The sequence below is a fragment of the Leucoraja erinacea genome, chromosome 14 (assembly GCF_028641065.1).
Source record: "Leucoraja erinacea ecotype New England chromosome 14, Leri_hhj_1, whole genome shotgun sequence".
Classification (NCBI taxonomy): domain Eukaryota; kingdom Metazoa; phylum Chordata; class Chondrichthyes; order Rajiformes; family Rajidae; genus Leucoraja; species Leucoraja erinaceus.
In genome coordinates, this window is record NC_073390.1 from 7,857,906 (window position 1) to 7,879,306 (window position 21,401).

At 43.6% G+C, this 21,401-nt stretch overlaps 1 protein-coding gene across 1 annotated transcript in view; it reads left to right on the plus strand.

Moving 5' to 3' along the window:
• Positions 1-21,401, plus strand: part of LOC129703781 (uncharacterized) — a 212,231-nt gene that overhangs the window by 106,593 nt on the left and 84,237 nt on the right. The window contains exons 43-47 of the mRNA XM_055646491.1: positions 1,562-1,687; positions 4,625-4,758; positions 14,080-14,250; positions 16,418-16,603; positions 18,625-18,761. Coding sequence (XP_055502466.1) covers positions 1,562-1,687; positions 4,625-4,758; positions 14,080-14,250; positions 16,418-16,603; positions 18,625-18,761 — 754 coding nt within the window. The remainder of the gene's footprint in view (positions 1-1,561; positions 1,688-4,624; positions 4,759-14,079; positions 14,251-16,417; positions 16,604-18,624; positions 18,762-21,401) is intronic.

Here is a 21,401-nt window from a genome sequence, read left to right on the forward strand (position 1 = left end):
AGCGAGAAATATTGTCATATTTATTTATCAGAGAAACAAAGACAAAGATTTGTTTCCCGGGAGAGAAGGCTGTAGGTGACCTGATTCAGATAAACAAAGCTCTGAAGAGCTTGGATAGTGTAAGCAGTGAGAAACATTTCCCATTAGGGTGGGTGTCTATAAATAAAGTGCATCAGTAAAAGTATGGTTAAGAGATTTTGAAGGGACTTAAAGAAGATTTTTTTACCAAGAGGATGTGAAAACTGGAGTGCACTTCCTGAAGGAATAGTGCAGTATGTAGATGAGAAGGTTAGAGACATCGGGTTGAGTGCTGGGAAATGGGATTCGTTTAGATAGGTAATTATTGGCTGACATGGAAACTATGGGCCAGTGGGTGAATTCCATACAGTGTGGGATTGGGACTCTAAGGGGAGATCGCTTCATATAATTCTCACTCATGCATCATTTGTGTTCTAGTCACAAATAATAATGCAGAATATGGAGAGCTCATAAACTGCAATGCTAGAAAATAGAATGCTATTTATTGTCATTCAAACCTAGGTTTGAACGAAATATAATTTCTACAATTTTTTACATTACAAAACAATCCAAGACCCACACTTAACACAGTTTACATAAACATCCATCACAGTGAGACTCCAACATCTCCTCACTGTGATGGAAGGCAAAGTATCTCTTCCCTTTGTTCCTTCTCCCGTGGTCCAGCAGTCCAACTGCAGTGTTGAGGCGAACTGGGGCTCCGATGTTAAAGCCCCCGGCGGGCGATGGTAAGTCCAGAGGCCGTTTAAGCCATGCCGGGCGATGTTAGGCCCCGGCTCCATGTCCTTTAAACCCCGCGATTCCAGGGGGAGAAGTCGCCGTTGTGGAGCTCGGAAAAGTGGTCTCCCACCAGGGACCTGCGAGCTCCCGATGTTCCTGTCCACCGGGTCTGCGGCCGGTGCCTCCGAACTCCAAAGTCGGGTCGCAGCTGCCCGCCACCACAGCTCTTCCCACTCTGAAGTTGGCCAGCTCCGCTATCTCAGTTCCGCAGGCTCTGCAACTGGGGCCCCCAGGTTAGTCCTGGCCAGAGGTCGCCACCGGCTCCACGATGTTAGGCCCAACGACATCCGAGACCCGACAGGGAATAATCAGGTCCCCGCACAGGGAAGAGATTTAAAATGGTTTCCCCCACAGACCCCCACCACCCTCCAGATATACACAGCTAAAAAAATATATAAAAACTAACTCAAGACACACATTTAACAAGACAAAAGTAAAAAAAGACAGACGACTGTAGTCGAGCCACTGCCGTTAGGCACCGCCACTCCCACGAGAATAATTTATTTTTAACATTTCTATCCTAAAAGCAGCGTTCCATAACTGTGGACGAGTTTTATTGCTTTGACATATTGCAAGTATTTCTCTGAATTTTTAATCTCTCATCTTAAGAATGGTTGTAATATAGAGCATAACTTTTCAAATCATACTTTTTGAAACATTATTAATTCATAAATGAAGCATCTAAATCAAATTATTTATCATAACATTTTTACATTTTTAAACATAATTATTTCTAATTCAGATGTGGATGAGTGTGCCATAAATACTCACAACTGTGATCGGCGTGCTGGAATCTGTACAAATACATTTGGATTGTTCATATGCTCCTGCAGGGAAGGGTACGAAGGTGATGGATTAATTTGCAGAGGTACAGTTTCATTGCAATATTAATACAATTATTGGAACAATGTATTCAGGGCTTTGTTTTATGATTACAAATCTTTGTCGATAAATTGTAATTTTTATATACTAATACAATATTAATTTTTTTGAACCTTTGGTGCTGCTTTTCAACCAGAAAGTTGGGATTCTGTGGAATTCTCTGCCACAAAAGGCAGTGGAGGCCAATTCATTGATGTTTTCAAAAGAGAGTTAGATGTAGCTCTTCGGTCTAACTGAATCAAGGGATATGGGGAGAAAGCAGGAACAGGGTACTGACTTTGGATGATCTGCCATGATCATATTGAATGGCGGTGCTGCCTCGAAGGGCTGAATGGCCCACTCCTGCACCTATTTTCTGTGTCTATGCTGATTTGAAATTGAAATTTAAAGTGCCAAATAGCACCCTAAACATTATGGCCAAATGAAAAAGTAAATAAAAGTTCTGATTAAATAATGAAGTTAATTAATATGTGTAACTTTTATTATTTTTTTTTAATTTTGATATTTCATTGGTTTAGTAGAACTTCTGCCATAATTTATGAATAAACACTGTGCCCTTTTTATCGGCATATATTGATTATGATTATCCTTAACATAACAATGCATTTAAAAATGCTGGCTATATAATGATTAACTCACAGATCATTTATGAAATATTAGAATTGTAACTCGAGCCAATTCTGGGTATGCCTGCAGGAAATTTTTAATTTGAAGTACATGATGCAAAATGCATTATGTGCATGAGTCTTTTGATTAATAGTTTCTTTACTGTTGAAGAAAAACAATAAGGTATGCATCTGACCTTATACTCCGACTCGTACACTCTAATCTTCGACAAAATCCAACATACCTCTTAAGGACCTGTCCTACTTTCACGACCTAATTCATGACCTCTGCTGAGATTGCCCTTGACTCTTACTCACAGCATGGTCGTCACGAGGTTGTAGGAGGTCATAGCAGGCCGTGATGCGAGTCGTAGGTACTCGTGGTATCAAGTTGGGGCGTTTTATCTAGCATGTTGAAAAATGTCCACAAGTAAATAAGGTTGTGAATTAGGTTGTGAAAGTGGGACAGGCCCTTAAAACGTTAGAAAACTCCTCATGCCTCGGTTAAACATCACATGGTCGAAGAGTAAACCTTCCCCATGCAAGTTCAAAATTAAACCAACATAACAACGGGCAGTCTAAAATTTAAAGGCACATGCCATAATTAATGACACACAAAATAAGCCAAATGGCCATTAAAGTGTGAAGGCCTGCTCCTATGTTTAAAGCCAACACTTTTGCCAAGTCAGTAATTGTGCTGCTATGCACACCAATTGTGCATTGCACATAATCAACATCATTGCGGCAAACTGAGAGGCTGTAATGCATTACCAGCTCAGTTCAGTTCTGAAGATGTGTCTCGATCTGAAACATCGCCTATTCATTTTCTTCAGAGCAGCTGGCTGACCCGCTGAGTTACTCCAGCATTTTGCGTCTATCTTCGGTTTAAATCAGCATCTGCAGTTCCTTCCTACATCAGTTTAGTTTAGTTCAGTTCAGTTTAGTTTAAAGAATATTCCAGAGAGTTCCAGAGATTCACCACTCTCTGTGTGAAAAATGTTTAATCATCTTGGTCCTAAAGGATTTCCCCTTAAACTGTAACCACTTGTCCTGGATTTCCCCAACATTGGGAACAATCTTCCTGCATCTAGCCTGTCCAACCCCTTAAGAATTTTGTAAGTTTCTATAAGATCCCAACTCAATCTTCTAAATTCTAGCGAGTACAAGCTGAATCTATCCAGTCTTTCTTCATATGAAAGGCCTGACATCCCAGGAATCAGTCTGGTGAACCTTCTCTGTACTCCCTCTCTGGCAAGAATGTCTTTCCTCAGATTTGGAGACCAAAACTGTACACAATACTCCAGGTGTGGCCTCACCAATACCCTGTACAACTGCAGTAGAACATCCCTGCTCCTATACTCAATTCCTTTTGCTATGAATGCTAACATACCATTCGCTTTCCTCACTGCCTGCTGCACCTGCATGCCTACTTTCAATGACTGGTGTACCATGACACCCAGGTCTCATTGCATCTCCCCTTTTCCTAATCGGCCACCATTCAGATAATAGTCTACTTTCCTGTTTTTGCCACCAAAGTGGATAACCTCACATTTATCCACATTATACTGCATCTGCCATGCATTTGCCCACTCACCCAGCCTATCCAAGTCACTTAGCATCCTCCTCACAGCTAACACTGCCCCCAGCTTCGTGTCATCCGCAAACTTGGAGATGTTGCATTCAATTCCCTCGTCCAAATCATTAATATATATTGTAAATAGCTGGGGTCCCAGCACTGAGCCTTGCAGTGCCCCACTAGTCACTGCCTGCCATTCTAAAAAGGACCCGTTTACTCCTACTCTTTGCTTCTTGTTTGCCAGCTAGTTCTCTATCCACATCAATACTGAACCCCCAATACCGTGTGCTTTAAGTTTGTATACTAATCGCTTATGTGGGACCTTGTCGAAAGCCTTCTGAAAGTCCAGATATAACACATCCACTGATTCTCCCCTATCCACTCAACCAGTTACATCCTCAAAAATTCAATAAGATTCGTCAAACATGATTTACCTTTCATAAATCCATGCTGACCTTGTCCCTATAAACAATTAGAAAGTTCTGCTTTTTCATTTCTCACTCTGTGCAGGGTTAATGGTCCATGTGATGTTATATTAATTATGTAAATTAATTTGAAATAAAATCAGAAAATTAGGACAATATTTAGCAGATCAGATAACACGGAGATGCTGCCTGACCTGCTGAATAGTTTCTGCAGTTTCTATTTTTATTTCAAATTTCCACCGTCTTCCATGTATTGCTTTTGTATATACTTGCAGCTGTATTTAAATGGCAATTACATTCAATTCTTCTTGAAACAGAGAAACGACTATTTGATTATGGAACATCATTTGGAGATACAAAATTCACCAGAAAGGCATTGGACGTTAATTCTCCGATCATCAACATCCCATATGGCTTTCCGTTTGATAATGTCTTTTATTACAGATTATATGTAAGTTTAAGATTTTTATTTTCAATAGCAAATGATATAATACAAACTGAACACTCATTGGCTTATTTAAATCTATATATTACTAAAACACTCATCTTGTTGGTTTGTTTGCGTGTGAGTGAGTCTTGGAAACTCTGTCAAAACGGTACACGAGAGTGCTATAATTTTTGGCCCATGTTACTCACCATTGTCCTAGGGTGTGCAATAGCCATGTTTTATTCAGATTGATGTTATATTTTACAAGTTATTGACATTTTAAACTTTATAAAAAACATTTTTCAACCCACTTTCCCATTTGCCCTGCCCATTAGACGCATTACAATGACGTCACAATGGGATACTGAATCGCATTTACATTAAAAAATCGATTTTCAATAGAGGGGTTCATTAGTAAAACACATCGCGATTTTCATTGTGGAGGGGTGTGGGATAGGGGGGAGCTTAAGGGGGGGGAGCTTAAGGGGGGGGGCAGGAGGAGGAGAGAGAGGGAGAGGAAGGGGATAGGGAGGGGAAAGTGGGGGAGGTGAGGAGGGAGAGTGGAGGAGGAGGGGGATAGAGGGAGAGGAGGGGGGAGGGGGGAGGGGGAGGGAGGAAGTGGGGGAAGTGAGGAGGGAGAGTGGGGCAGTGGGATAGGGGGCGGTGAGGAATGGGGAAGCAGGGAGGTAGAGGCAGAGGAGTGGGTTAGGGAGGGGAGAGGCATTATGGAGGGAGAGAGGGAGTGACTGCGGGTAGGGGAAAGGAGAGGGAGGGAGAGGTGAAGGAGGGATTGGGAAGGGGAGGAGGAGAGGGGAAAGAAGAGGGAGGGTGAAGGTGAGGGGAAATGGGGATGAGGGGGAATGGAGGAGGATAGAGGTAGGCGAGGCGCAGTTGCGGGAGGGTTACCGTGACACGCGTCATAACAGAGATCTCTGGCGTCACAACGGGAACCCCTCAGCCACGCCTGGGCAGTTGGGGGCTGTGGGTCAGTAGTAGAATATTGCCTTGGGGGACAGACCTTATTGGTCCACTCCTGGTGCAGTGCTTATTTAAAACTGAGTGCATCTATTTATTTTGTGCACAACACAAGGATATAGGTATGATTAGCAGAAAGCGTGGGAATCAGAAAACCTTACTTTAGGCAACAGAGATTTTCCTGTCCTAAGCACCATCTATTAGCTTTTGAAAGGGGTACTTGCTTGTAAATTGCTAAATTTGGGTAAATGATACAACCATTTGCTGAAGATAGACACAAAATGCTGGAGTAACTCAGTGGGACAGGCATCATCTCTGGATAGAAGCAATGGGTAACGATTAGGGTCGAGACCCTTCTCTAGAGATGTTGCCTGTCCCGCTGAATTACTCCAGTATTTTGTGTCAATCACCGGTGCAAACCAGCATCTGCAGTTCCTTCCTAACCATTTGCTGACCCCTGCTGTATAACTTGTCACATTATCATATAGCACAGACAAAGACCACTTGACCTTTCCTGAGTCTACAGGCAATATGAAATATTAATGCAACATTTTTACTTCCTGTCGATCCCTACAAAGTTCTCCTTTCCAATTTTAAATCCATTTTTTAAAGCTAATATTGAAAATGTTTTCAGCATCTTAAATGAAAGTGGTGATGCATAAAAATAATTTTCCTCCTTTGCTTCCTTGATGTTTAGGCAACTATTCTGTACTTTGATTACACCATTTGAAAAGGGTTTCCCCTATCTGTTGTATTGAAATCGTCACATAACTTTCAACATCTCCTTAAACCTCCCTAATGATTCACATCTGAGTTAAGGTTTGCTGATGAATGTCGAGGAAAGGACAGGTAGTTTGAGTGAAAGGAGAGAAAAAGGGAAATGGATTGTAACTCGGTTTCCCCATTTTACCTTGTTTTAAATGCATCGGTCCAATTGCTGACCAGGATAATAGAGGACAAAATAGCGAGAAGGTAGATGTTGTCCCCATGCTTATGCTAAGATTGTAATCATAGAAACATAGAAACATAGAAAATAGGTGCAGGAGTAGGCCATTCGGCCCTTTGACCCTGCACTGCCATTCAATATGATCATGGCTGATCATCCAACTCGGTATCCTGTTCCTGCCTTCTCTCCATACCCCCTGATCCCTTTAGCCACAAGGGCCACATCTAACTCCCTCTTAAATATAGCCAATGAACTGGCCTCAACTACCTTCTGCGGCAGAGAATTCCACAGATTCACCACTCTCTGTGTGAAAAAGGTTTTCCTCATCTCGGTCCTAAAAGATTTCCCCCTTATCCTTAAACTGTGACCCCTTGTTCTGGAATTGGAGAACAATCAAATTGGAGTCTGTAATTTAAAGTTTGATGGTATATCACTTTGCAATGATCAGCAAAGTATATTTGCCGTCATTTTGTCCTTCTTACATAATTCTAACACAACACCAACAGGTTTAAATTTTGATGTTACTTTGAGATAGTTTTGGGTGAGACAGAAATTGAACCTCAGCTCTATCCGTGGAGCTGCAGAAATGGACGGATGAACTTTAATCCATGAATTTTTTTTAGATTTAGATTCAACTTTATTGTCATTGCACATAGTACAAGTACAGTACAACGAAATGCAGTTTTGCATCTAACCAGGGTGCAAAGTAGTAAAGTGCTGATTAAGACAATATATACAAAAGAGGATATTCTGTATATATGTACATAGGCATATACATATATACAGATAGTTGTTACGGTGCAAAAGATTAACATGTGCTATATTCTGGTGAATAAGAGTTTAACTATAAATTATATAAACTATAAATCATACTGATGAGAAGGCAGGGGGTGGGGTGGGGGGCTAGCGCCGGGCATGTGAGTTCAGCAGGGTAATGGTGTTGGGGAAAAAGCTGTTCCTTAGCCTGCTGGTGCGAGACCTCAGGCTCCTGTACCGCCTCCCTGATGGGAGGAGGGCAAACAGTCCATGGTTGGGGTGTGAGGGGTCCTTAATGATTTTGCCAGCCCGTCTCAGACACCGTGAGCGGTGCAGGACAGCCATGGCAGGGAGCGGGGCACCGATGATGTGCAGAGCGATTTTCACCACCCGTTGCAGTTGCTTTCCTGTCAGCTGTGGTGCAGCCGCTGTGCCATACTGTAAAGCAGGTGGTCAGGATGCTTTCTATGGTACAGTGGTAGAAGTTCAGATACAGATTCAATTTTAATTGTCATTGTCAGTGTACAGTACAGAGACAACGAAATGCATTAAGGTTGGACAGGATCTGAGGGGACAGGTGAGCTTTCTTAAGCCTCTTCAGAAAGTAGAGGCGCTGCTGCGCCTTTTTAATCAGTTTGGCTGTATTGAGGGACCAGGACAGATCCTCAGAGATGTGTACCCCGATTAATTTGTAGTTGGAGATGCGCTCCACCTCAGTCCCGTTTATGTGGATGGGGGTGTGTCTGCCGCCTCTGGACTTCCGGTAGTCCACAATGATCTATTTTGTCTTCTATGTGTTGAGGACAAGGTTGTTGTTGGTACACCAGGCTGCCAGGTGCTGGACCTCCTCCCTGTAGGCTGATTCGTTGTTGTCACTGATCAGTCCTACCACCGTGGTGTCATCAGCGAAGTTTATGACGGAGCTGGAGCCATGCATAGGGACGCAGTCATGGGTGAAGAGAGAGTAGAGGAGAGGGCTGAGCACACAGCCCTGTGGACTGGGGTCTGTTAGTGAGGAAATCCAGTGTCCAGTTGCAGAGGGAGGTGTTGATGCCAAGGCCGCTGAGTTTGGTGATCAGACTGGTGGGGATGACAGTATTAAATGCAGAGCTGAAGTCAATGAATAACAACCTGATGTAGAAGTTGTTATTGTCCAGGTGGGTCAGGGCAGAGTGAAGAACCGCTGATATGGCATCCTCTGTTGGCCTGTTGGGCCGAAAGGCAAACTGATCGGGGTCCAGTGTGGATTTGAGGTGAGTCAGGATCAGTCTCTCGAAGCACTTCGCGATGATGGGGGTGAGTGCCACTGGGCGGAAGTCGTTGAGACTTCCTGAAGCTGACTGTTTGGGCATTGGCACGATGGTTGTGGTCTTGAGGCAAGTAGGGACGACACCCTGGGCTAGTGACAGATTGAAGATGTCAGTGAAGACCAGGGATAGTTGTCCAGCACATGCCCTGAGCACACGACCGGGGATGCCGTCAGGGCCGGCAGCTTTGTGCTCATTCACTTCGCTCAGTGCGCCTTGTACAGCAGAGGTGGAGAGACTGAGGGGCTGTTCATTCGAGGGTGGGGCAGCTTTAATGGCTGGTGTTTTATTGTCCCGGTCAAAACGAACATAGAAATTGTTTAGCTCGTCAGGAAGGGAGACGTCATTGGCTGGGGGGAGGGGGGGTGGGGTGTTAACTTTGTTGTAGTCCGTGATGGACTTGATGCCTTGCCACATGTGTCTGGGGCCGAAGTTATTTTGAAAATGCTCCTCGATCTGCAGCTTGTGTTTGTGTTTTGCGCTCCTGATTCCCTTTTTCAGATTGGCCCTGGATGAGTTGTATCCCTCAGCGTCACCAGATCTGAAAGCGGCATCATGAGCTTTCAGCAAGAGTCTGACCTCTCGGTTCATCCACGGCTTCTGATTAGGGAGGGTCTTTATTTGCTTGTGGGTTGTGATGTTGTCGGTGCAGGACTTTAAGTATTCCAAAACAGATGAGGTGTATGTTTCAATATCCACTTGAGAGTCAAAGGTGGCCTGAGTGGCAAATAAGCTCCAGTCTGTTTGCTGAAACTGTCCCTGTAGGCCAAACCTTCTCTGTCCTCACAGTTGGTTTCACACGTCTGATGAGACGTGTGTATTTGGGGAGCAGGAACAGAGAGAGGTAAATGTAAGGGGAAAACAAAGAATTAATGGCAAGACCCTTAATAGCATTGATGTACAGAAGGATCTTGGGTTCCAAGACCATAACTCCTTAAAAGCAGCGTCAAAAGTAGACAGAGTGGTAAGGAAGACATTGTTGCTTTAATTGGTGCGGGAGCATTGAGTATAAACGTCAGGGAATTATGATGCAGTTTCAGGCCCGTACGAAGCTTTTTAAAAAGGAGGGTGGCATGATGGGATTACACAAAACTTAATGTGAAATAATGTGCGTGCTCAGGGGGTTTAGATGCTCTCTGATGCATTCTGAGCCTTATTTTGGAGCATTTTTGCACCAAATTTCTGACTAATATTTTAGAAATTAACTGGAATCTGAGCTTTTTTACACAAAGGGTGCTGGGTGTATGTAACGAACTGCCAGAGGAGGTAGTTAAGGCTGGGACTATCCTAATGTTTAAGAGACATTTGAGCACGTACATGGATAGGACAGGTTTAGATGGATATGGGCCAAACGCATGTGAGTGGGACTAGTTTAGATGGGACATGTTGGTCGATGTGGACAAGTTGGGCTGAAGGGCCTGTTTCCACACTGCACCATTCTATGACTAAAAAGTGAAGAAGAAAAATGCATGTAGATAAGTAGAGCAGAGAGAGGTTTTTGGGTGGAAAGGAACTTGGGAAAGGAGGGGGGAGAGTGGGCTTGGGCAGATGGGTGAAGGGAAAATAGTCACAAAGTGCTGGAGTAACTCAATGGGTCAGGCAGCATCTGCGGAGAATATGAATAGGCGATGTTTCACAGAGTGCTGGAGTAACTCAGCTGGTCAGGCAGCATCTGTGAAGAACATGGATAGGTGACATGTCACAGAGTGCTGGAGTAACTCAGTGAGTCAGGCAGCATCTCTGGAGAAAAGGTATAAATTATATTTCAGGTCAAGACCATTCTTCTTTAATTTTCATAATGTGACATGCATAGACATTCCTGAATGTTACCCAAACCATCGTGAGCTACTTTGTTACGGTGCTTGCCCTCTCCTATAACGTCTCTGCTGCCTTGGGTGATGCAGGATAGGACACAAGCCTTGGGACATGGTGTGAAGCTGTTGCCGTCTGTCCCAGCCTGGTAAAAACCTGGATGGAGTGGATTTGGATAGGATGTTTCCACTATTGGGAAAGCATTGGACCAGTGGCCACAGCCTCAGAATTAAAAGACATTCCTTTAGGAAGGAGATGAGCAGGAATTTCTTAAGTCAGAGGGTGGTGAACTGTGGAATTCATTGCCACAGGCAATGTGGAGGTCAAGTCAATGGACATTTTTCAGGATGAGATTGATAGATTCTTGATTTATACGGGTGTCGGAGGTAATGGGGAGAAGGCAAGAGGATGGGTTTGAGAGGGAAAGATAGATAGTCATGGTGATACAATGTGGAAACAGGCCCTTCGGCCCTGCATGTCTCATCTGCACTTGCCCCACCTGCCCACGTTTGATCCATATCCCTCCAAATCTGTCCAATCCATGAACCTGTCTAACTGTTTCTTAAATGTTGTAATAGTCCCTGCCTCAACTACCTCCTCTGGCAGCTTGTTCCATACACCTACCACCCTTTTTGTGAAAAACATACCTCTCAGATTCCTATTAAATCGTTTGCCCTTCACCTTAAACTTATGTTCTCTGCTCCTCGATTCACTTACTCTGGACAAAAGATTCAGCCATATCTATCCAAATCATGATTTTATACACCTCTATTAGATCATCCCTCATCTTCCTGTGCTCCATGAAATAGAGTCCCAGCCTACTCAACCTCTCCTGATAGCCCTCTAGTCCTGGCAACATCCTCGTAAATCTTCACTGTACCCTTTCCAGTTTGATGACATCTTTCCTATAACATGGTGCCCAGACCTGAATACAATACTCTGAATGCGGCCTCACCAATTTCTTATGCAACTGCAACATGACCTCCCAACCTCCATACTCAGCCTGACCCGCTGAGTTACTCCAGCACTCTGTGAAATGTCATAGGTCAAGAAGGCTCACCAGCGTCTCTTCTTCCTGAGGAGACTGAAGAAGGTCTATCCGTCTCCTCAGATTCTGGTGAACTTCTACCGCAGCACCATCGAGAGCATCCTTACCAACTGTATCACAGTATGATATGGCAACTGCTCTGTCTCCGACCGGAAAGCACTGCAGAGGGTGGTGAAAATTGCCCAACGCATCACCGGTTCCTCGCTCCCCTCCATGGAGTCTGTCCAAAGCAAGCGTTGTCTGCGACGGGCGCTCAGGATCGCCAAGGATTGCTCTCACGCCAACCACAGATTGTTTACCCTCCTACCAACCGGGCGGCGCTACAGGTCTCTCCGTTGCCGGACCAGCAGGTCCAGGAACTTCTTCCCTGCAGCTGTCACACTACTCAACACTGTACCTCGGTGACTGCCAATCAGTCCCCCCCCCCCTCCCGGACACTCCTCCCACAGGAAAAACACTATGACTGTATGCATGTAAATAGATTTATTTATTGAAATCATATTCTATGTCGCTCTTCCAGGGAGATGCTAACTGCATTTCGTTGTCTCTGTACTGTACACAGACAATGGCAATTAAAGTTGAATCTCAATCTGAATCATAGAACAGGGCAAGATTAGCAAGTTTGCTGATGATAGAGAAGTGAGTGGTTTTGCAGATAGTGAAGATTGTTGTGAAAGATTGCAGCAGGATCTGGATCAATTAGACAGGTGGGCAGAGGAATGGTTGATGGTTGCATGGTTCCTTGAAGGTCGTGTCGCAGGTATATCAGGTGGTCAAAAGGTATTTTGGCACTTTGGCCTTCATCAGTCAGAGTATTGAGTATAGAAGTTGGGAAATCTTTCCTTCTCAAACCCATTCTCCTGCACTCTCCCCATTACCTCCGAAACCCGTATCAATCAATAATCTATCAATCTCCTCCCAGTGGGGATCAGTAGCGTGGGCCCAGTGGGCATCAGCGGGGGTGGCGTGGGCCCAGCAGGGGTCAATGAGGGTGGCGTGGGCCCAGTGGGGGTGGCGTGGGCCCAGCGGGGGTGGCATGGGCCCAGCGGGGGTGGCGTGGGCCTAGCGGGGGTCAGCAGGGGTGGTGTGGGCGGGAGTTGGCTTGGTCCCCGGCGGCGGGGAAGAGGCGAGGGGAGCCGGCCCCGCCGCAGCGCCGTCTGCCGTTGGGGTTACAGCCGCTGGTTTCAGATTCGGCCACTCCCGCCCAACATCGGGAGAATGGAGAACTGGCCCTTTCCAAAGTGGAAACGCTGATTTTTCCCACCTGATTTTTATTTTTTTTTCTTACTCTGGGGGGGGGGGGGGGGGGGGGGGGAAAGGGGGGTGCGGTCGCACCCAACGCACCACCACCCCTTCGGACGGCCATGCCGTTTTATAGGACTTCAATTAGATCACAGTTGGAATATTATGTTCTGGTCTCACAAATTATGAATGAGATGGAGGCTTTGGACTGGTACAGAGGAGTTTTACTGGAATGATGCTTGGATTAGGAGGAGCAGTTGGGCAGATGTGGATAGTTTTGTCTGGAATGATGGAGATTTAGGCAAAACCTGATAGAAGTACATAAAATTGTGAGAGGCATAGAAAGGTTGGACAGTCAGAACTTTGTCCCCAGGATAAAACAATCAAACACTAGAGGTCATAGCTTTATCGTGAGAGGGGCAAATTTTAAAGGAGATGCGTGGGTTAAGGCAAAGGAGGGTGGTGAGTGTCTAGAACGCTCTGCGGACAATGGTGGTAGAGGCAGATACGATAATGGCATTTAGCAGATCTTTGCATAGGCACATACATGTGAAGGGAATAGCGGAATATAGATTATCTGCAGCAGATAAGAGTTGGAATTGACATCATGTTTGGCACACACATTGCGGGCCAAAGGGCCTGTTCCTGTGTTGTTCTGTTCTATTTTCTATGGAGCCTATAATTTTAGCATATGCCCATTGGATTCTCAGCAAAACTGTAATTGCCAAGGATAAATAAAAATATAATGATTTAATTCCAGTTGTGGTCAACAAAAAAGTAACAGGATGTCTTTTTGACCATCACCCTGTTTTAATCAATCACATCAGTTAATTGACCTGATAGGAAATTTCCAGCCTCCTCTCATCAAGTAAAAGCTGCAGATAGACACAGAATGCCAGAGTAACTCAGAGGGACAGACAGCATCTCTGGAGAAAAGGAATGGGTGATGTTTCGGGTCTAGACCCTTCTTCAGACTCTTCAGAAGTAAAAACTGCATATGGTCTTCAGTGATGTTGCGGGGTCCAATTTGCCCGTGTTACAATAGACTGGTGGGCTTTGCATGGATGTCCTTTCCTGTGCTGGCAAAAACTGTGACTAAGTCACTTGAGGGGAATTAGCTGCCCAGCTTGAGAAATCTAAACTTTTAATGCCTTTATTCATGGCAACAGTATTACTGATGATTATCAAGAGAACATAAGCACTGATTTTCCTCCTCATCCATTTGAAGCAAAATTGTGTAACAAACTGCCTTTGTATAGTTTTCAGATAACGGGCTGATTGTATTTCAACGCAAGAATTATTATGTACAATTGATATATTCATATCCATTCAATGAATTCAATCGGTTTTTGCCTAACACGCCATCAATGATTGCGGTATTCTGGGATGATGCTGACTTGAGAAGAGGAACAGGATGTATGTACTATCAGGTAAGGAAGATCACACTTCACCTTTCACCGGGAATTGTTTTTTTAACAATTTGACGATATATGAATAAGTTGATTATGTTTTAAAATTTATTTAAGCTTTCAACATTACAAAAACCCTTTCTGGGAAATCACGCTGCATTCTAAAGGGATTGGAAAATTCATTATTTTGCATCAAAGTTCAATTTCAACCTGAGCTTTGGTTGCAAGAAGCCAGGCATTGCATAATTCTGCATTTCATTGTGTCACCTAGTTGTTGACTACTGAAGCTGGACTAATAAAGATCATCATTGGCACAGTCCAGCAATATTATAGTGTTGTTGGAGATCATTTGGGGACAGAAGGGGTTAGATGGCACATGGTATGATGGTGAAGGGAGGGGAGAAATGAGAGGAATACATCAGATAGATGCCCAGATGGTCTCTTGCCCAGAGTAGGTGAATCGAGGACCAGACGACGTAGGTTTAAGGAGAAAAGATTTAATAGGAATCTGAGGGGCAACTTTTTCACACAAAGGGTGGTGGGTGTATGGAACAAGCTGCCAGAGGAGGTAGTTGGACTGGGACTATCCCAATATTTAAGAAACAGTTAGACAGGTGCATGGATAGGACAGGTTTGGAGGGATATGGACCAAACGCAGGCAGATTGGACTAGTGTAGCTGGGACATGTTGGCCGGTGTGGGCAAGTTGAGCTGAAGGGCCAGACTCCGCACTGTATCACTCTAGGACTCTACGTGCACGTGTGTGGGGGAAGAGGAGGAGCTCTACAGACACATGACTATTGAGAGGAAAATTGAATCACAAAAAAAACATGACCAGCAAGTTGAGAATCAAGGTACAAGGCATTTTTTTGGTAAAGGGATTGGAGCAGGAAGGAATAGTTGAGGCATTGAATAAAAGAGCATGAAGCAATGCTCCAATGTTAAAACATGTTGGTCAGACCTCAGCTGGAGTACTGCATGGTACTGGTCAGCACTCTATAGGAAGGGTGCGATAGTACTAAAGAGGGTGCAGAGCAGATTCATCAGGATGTTGCCTAGGATGGAATGGTTTAGCTGAGAAGAAACTGGCTCTGTTTACATAGAAACATAGAAAATAGGTGCAGGAGGAGGTCATTCGGCCCTTCGAGCCAGCACCGCCATTCATTGTGATCATGGCTGGTTGTCCTCTATCAATAACCCGTGCCTGCCTTCTCCCCATATCCCTTTGAGTGAAAGATATTAAGAGGGGACATGAATGAGGTAGAAACATAGAAAATAGGTGCAGGAGTACAAAATCAGTACACGTTCCTGCTTTCTCCCCATATCCCTTGCTTCCATTAGCATGAAGAGCTATATCTAACTCTCTCTTGAAAACATCCAGTTAATTGGCCTCCATTGCCTTCTGCGGCAGAGAATTCCACAGATTCACAACTCTCTGGGTGTCAACGTTATTCCTCATCTTAGTCCTAAATGGTGTTCCCCTTATTCTTACACTGTGACGCCTGGTTCTGAACTCCCCCAACATCTGGAACATTTTTCCTGCATCTCGCCTGTTCCATACCTAAAGAATATTATATGTTTCTATAAATCACCTCTCATCCTTCTAAATATATATACATTATATGGTAAATATAACTAAAGGTATATAACATTATAAAGGGTATAGGCAGGGTTGACTACAGAAAAGATTTCAGTCTTCAGAAACAGGTATGAATAAAAATGTCAGACATAGATTTAGGATAAAGGATAAGAGATTTGGAGAGGATCTGTGGGGTACCTTTCAACCAGAGAGTGGGAAGTACCTGAGTGGTAGAGGCAGAGATGCTCATAGCGTTTAAGAAGTGTATGAATGAGCACTTAATGATAGAAGGATACTGAACTAACTAGCTGAGCAATCCATAGAGTAACATCTGTATAGTGTAATACTTGTATATTGAACCACTTCTGAATTCCAGGACAGAATTTCCGAAGGATAGCTCAATCTGCCTACATTATTGTAGATATAATGCTACACCAAAACATACATTTCTACTCTTCTATGTTTGAAATAATTTCTGCCCTGCCATATACAAATTGTTGCTCATAATAATTTGCTTGCGGTTAGAAACTTTACATGTTTCACAAAATACTTCAGTATATGTACATGGCAGAAGTAAACTAATCACAGCATATTTTCAATTACGTTTTAGGCATTTGATTTTCAAGTCAGGACAGATATTCACAGTCGGAATTTTAAGGAAACACTTAAGACAGTAGTCAATGAACTTTATGGATCAGAACTTGGCATCTTGAGCTTTGAACCTACATGGGCACTGAGGATCACCTGGGAAAATATACTTCCGTTCACTGGATATACCAATGATGACGCTCAAGAGGTATCTATTTATTAGTTACATTTCCATTTCTGGCTGAATTTAAACAAACTTCGACGGGCTCAGATATACCATGAGGTAGGCGACCTGCTCACAGCCCAGTTTTACAGTCTAACTTGTTGCGGCATTTGTACATATTTATCTGCACATTCCATGCACCTGCAACATTATATTCTGCACTCTGTTTTCTCTTTTGCGCCACCTGTTGTACTGGTGTGTGGTCTGACTTGCTTGTACAGAACACAAAACCAAGTTTATTCACAGCATCTTGGTATGTAACGATAATAAACATCACTGTTCAGCATACATGCGAACATGAAAAGTAACAGCAGGAGTGGGCCATACACCCCCTCATACCTATGTAGGAAGGAGCTGCAGTTGCTAGTTTAAATTGATGATAGAAACAAAAAGCTGGAGTAACTTAGCGAGCAGGACAGCATCTCTGGAGAAAAGGAATAGGTGACATTTCAGGTTGTCTGAAGAAGGGTTTCGACACAAAATATCACCTGTTCCTTTTCTCCAGAGATGCTGTCTGACCTGCTGAGTTACTCCAGCTTTTTGTGTCCCTCCCCCCCTAATGCTTTCTGTGCTCTTTATGATGATCCATATTCACTTGAGTGTCACTTCTCTCACTAAATCCCATATCTATTAATTATTTTAATATCCTAAAATCTATCACTTTCTGTTTTAAATATATTAAATAACCAAGACACTGCAGTCCCCTTGGATAGAACATTTCAAAGTTTCACTATCCTCTGGGTGCAAAGGTTTCTGCTCATGTCAGTCCTGAAAGGCCATACGTTATTTTAAGACCATCATCTGTTTGAGGTTCCCAACCACATGGCAAGCCATGGAGGTCAGACCTGCTGACATCCCCTGTGTTATAATTGGTGATCCTTTCATAGATTCGGAGTAGTGTCATGTTCTGGGTCTGAGAATCACTGGTTTCATTTATGATCTTCCATGTGTGGATTTGGATGTAAAGAAGAACAAAACTAACTTTAACTATTTTTCTTTAATTTAATATTTTTTATGTATTTATGTGTGTTATTTAACAATCGTTAAAATATTACCAGTGAAAAACCAATAGTAGTTTTAGATATCTTTTGAAGATCTTAAAATCAATTAATTTGGTGGCATGGTGCTGCAGCAGAGGAGTTGCTGCCTTACAGCGCCAGAGACCCAGGTTTGATCCTGACTACGGGTGCTGTCTGTTCAGAGTTTGTATGTTCTTCCCGTAACCTGCGTGGGTTTTCTCCGATCTTTGGCTTCCTCCCACACTCCAAAGACATACAGTTCTGTAGGTTAATTGGCTTGGTATTAATATAAGTTGTCCCTCGTGTGTGTAGGATGATGTTAGGGTGCGGGGGATCGCTGTCGGTGCGGACTCGGTGGGCCGAAGAGCCTGTTTCAGCACTGTCAGATTCAGATTCAATTTTAATTGTCATTGTCAGTGTACAGTACAGAGACAACGAAATGCATTTAGCATCTCCCTTGAAGAGCGACATAGCAAACGATTTGAATAAAAAAAATAATAAGTGTCAGACAGCGCTTGCTTTGGACAGACTCAATGGAGGGGGGGGGGGGGGTGGTGATTGGCAGTCACCGGTCGGAGACAGGGCAGTTGCCATACCATACTGTGATGCAGTTGGTAAGGATGCTCTCGATGGTGCAGCGGTAGAAGTTCACCAGGATCTGAGGAGACAGGTGGACCTTCTTCAGTCTCCTCAGGAAGAAGAGACGCTGATGAGCCTTCTTGACTGTATCACTAAAGTAAACTAAACAAAACTAGAAAATTTTCAAAGATCCAAAATTTCCTCACCACCTCCACCCATCCATCTTGGCACTGCCAGCTGTCTAAGTTTGTGCACTGAAGATTCAATATTTGGTTCCACATAAGTCCAGATGTGCTGGAACCATGGAAAGTGTTTCTGGGCAGCGGAAACATTCCAACATGAACTGGCACACCGACACCTTAACTCTACATTAATGAAATGACACGGCTGACTTTTTTTCTTTTTCAGACCAATACGTACCAAGCAACTTTAGTAACTGATGGTATATTCTCCTTCTGCTTAATTCAATTCAAAGATGGTGGAATGAACTGGAAATATTTAGAAAGACCGAGAGGACAACCTAATGCCTTGATGGGATTTTACAGGTACAAGAACACAATCGGGACTTGTGTATTGTAATACAGATTACTGAGTCACAAGTTGCTAGTGTAGGAAAGAACTGCAGATGCTGGTTTACATCGAAAATGGACACAAAAAGCTGGAATAACTCAGCTGGTCGGTCAGCATCTCTGGAGAAACGGAATGTGACGTTTTTGGTCAAGACCCTTCTTCAGATTAATATTGCTATGAATTTTCAAGATCAATGATTGAGACATAATCAGTGAGCCACAATTTTGTTTTGCTAATTGGGGAATCTTCAGCATCTTCATGTGTTTGATTGCAGAAACATTGATTCTGCAATCAGAGACATAAAGCAATGCTGCAAACTGAGCTCAGATGTTGAACATAGAATCTTCAGGGTCATCGCAACTTAGGCTAAATGTCCTATATAAGTTCATAAGTGATAGGAGCCATTCAATCGTGGCTGATCTATCTTTCTCTCTTTCACCCCATTCTCCCGCCTTCTCCACATAACCTCTGAAATCCTTCCTAATCAAGAACCTATGAAAGTAATTAGCTAAATAACCTACATCAGAACTGAGGAACTGTAGGAGGTTTTTACCCATTGATTTTAATGGAAGAGATTGGCTGTAAGAGACCCAGATAACAGCATTTAAATTATAACTTGCTACTTTAGGAAGGTTTCGCGTGGTTTTTATAAATTACTAGACCTGTACATTGCTCCCACAATGCAATATTCCACCACTCACCCGTTCCCCCAACGCAACCCGTTCCCCAACGCAATATTCCACCACTCACGCATAGCTCCCAACTGCGCAGGCATGGCTCATTCCTCCTCATCCCCCAGCACTCCCTCCTCCACCTCTTCATCCTCCCTCTTTAATCCCTAGGGGGGTAGAGAGGGTGGGGGTGTAGTGAGGATTACATTTTTACATCTGCAATGTCATGATGGTCACATCATAGAAAATCTCTCCCAGCAATTTACAAAAGATAATGGTCAACACAAAATGGTGGAGTAACTCAGCGGGACTGGCAGCATCTCTGGAGAGGAGAAATGGGTGAAGTTTCAGGTCGAGACCCATCTTCAGACTGATCTGTCTGTCTGAAGAAGGGTCTCGACCCAAAACGTCACCCATTCCTTCTCTCCTGAGGTGCTGCCTGTGCTGCTGAGTTACTCCACCATTTTATGTCCGTTCGATTTAACCGAGTATTTGCAGTTCCTCCCTTATAAAAGAAAATGTTGTTTTCAACAAAAGTCAATGGTGAGCTTTGTCAATTCACCAGTGATTGCAAAATCTTGGCCATTATTTTATTTGCAGGCCCGTACGAAGCTTTTCAAAAAGAGGGGTGGCATGACAGGATTACAAAAATTTGATGTGAAGTTATTTTATCACGAGCGTGAAACCCCTCGCGGCCGGGGTTTTAGTTGATCTCTGTTGCACTCTGAGCCTTATTTTGGAGCATTTTTGCACCAGATTTATGACCAAGATTTCAGAAATAATTTTGGTGGGGTCAAGATTAATAATTGCGGAGCTGCCAAATTTCACCGAGCATTTCCGTATTTTGATGGTTGAAAATCAGTATTTTGTTGGGGAAATCGGTATTTCTCACTTAAATGCAATGGAACGTACTACACAGAAACTGGATTTTTGAAAATCAATGTTTTGCATGCAACCTCGTGTATTCTCAAATATCATTATGGAATACTGAAAATCAGTACTACTGAATTGTGAAATGTCAATTTATAATTCTTGATTTTGATTCCATAACATAAAAATATATAATAATATACATTAATTTTGCAATTCATCATATAATTTACTAAACAATCAAACATGCTGGCATAATCATTCAGGTGCTCCTGGATGTATATTGCCATTTACCCCTACTACTAATGCAAAGGCATTCGTTGGCCTTAGCCTATAAGCCATTTTTCTGGTTCCACAAATATAGCACCTCAGACCAGTTTATCTAGCATGGCAGTCCTCAGTTTGTTAATGCTGTCAAAGCATGTGTCATTCTGCAGAACAATGATGTATGTGGCCCTACTTCTACCTCTTCTTGCAGTGCCACTTTTGGTCTCCCGAAGTGTGACTTTATCTTTAATGGCAGTGTTCAGTTCGTTAATGCTGTCCAAGGCCTGTGTCATTCCGCAGCTAGTACACTGATGTAGGGAGCGCGACTTCTACCTCTTTTTGCAGTGCCCTGTTTGGGCTCCCAAAGTGTGAGGGGATTAGCAGACAGTTCAGGGTTCCTCTCACAGACTTTGACAACACTCTTGGCACACCAGCATATATTGCCATTTAGCCATAAATCACATTTTTCCAGTTCCATTTTCCGAGAATGTAACTGCAAATCTAGTCACCACTTTGTCCAAGTCGTGGGCAAAGTCACAGTGAATGTACATTAAGGCAAGTGCAGACAGCCTGTCATTGCTCATGGAAGTCCTGGTTAGTGATGCAGGCAAGAGCGGAACTCGCTATCAAAACATGGAGGGGACGGGGCACACAATTTTTTTGGCGGGCATGCGCGCATGCCCACACTCACACACACACACACACACTCGCGAGGCTTCGGAGGCTCAATCCAGCGCTAAATGCAGCTCAACTCTGCCTGTCTCACCGGGTTAATTACAGCCCTGTCTGGACTGACGGGATACCAGC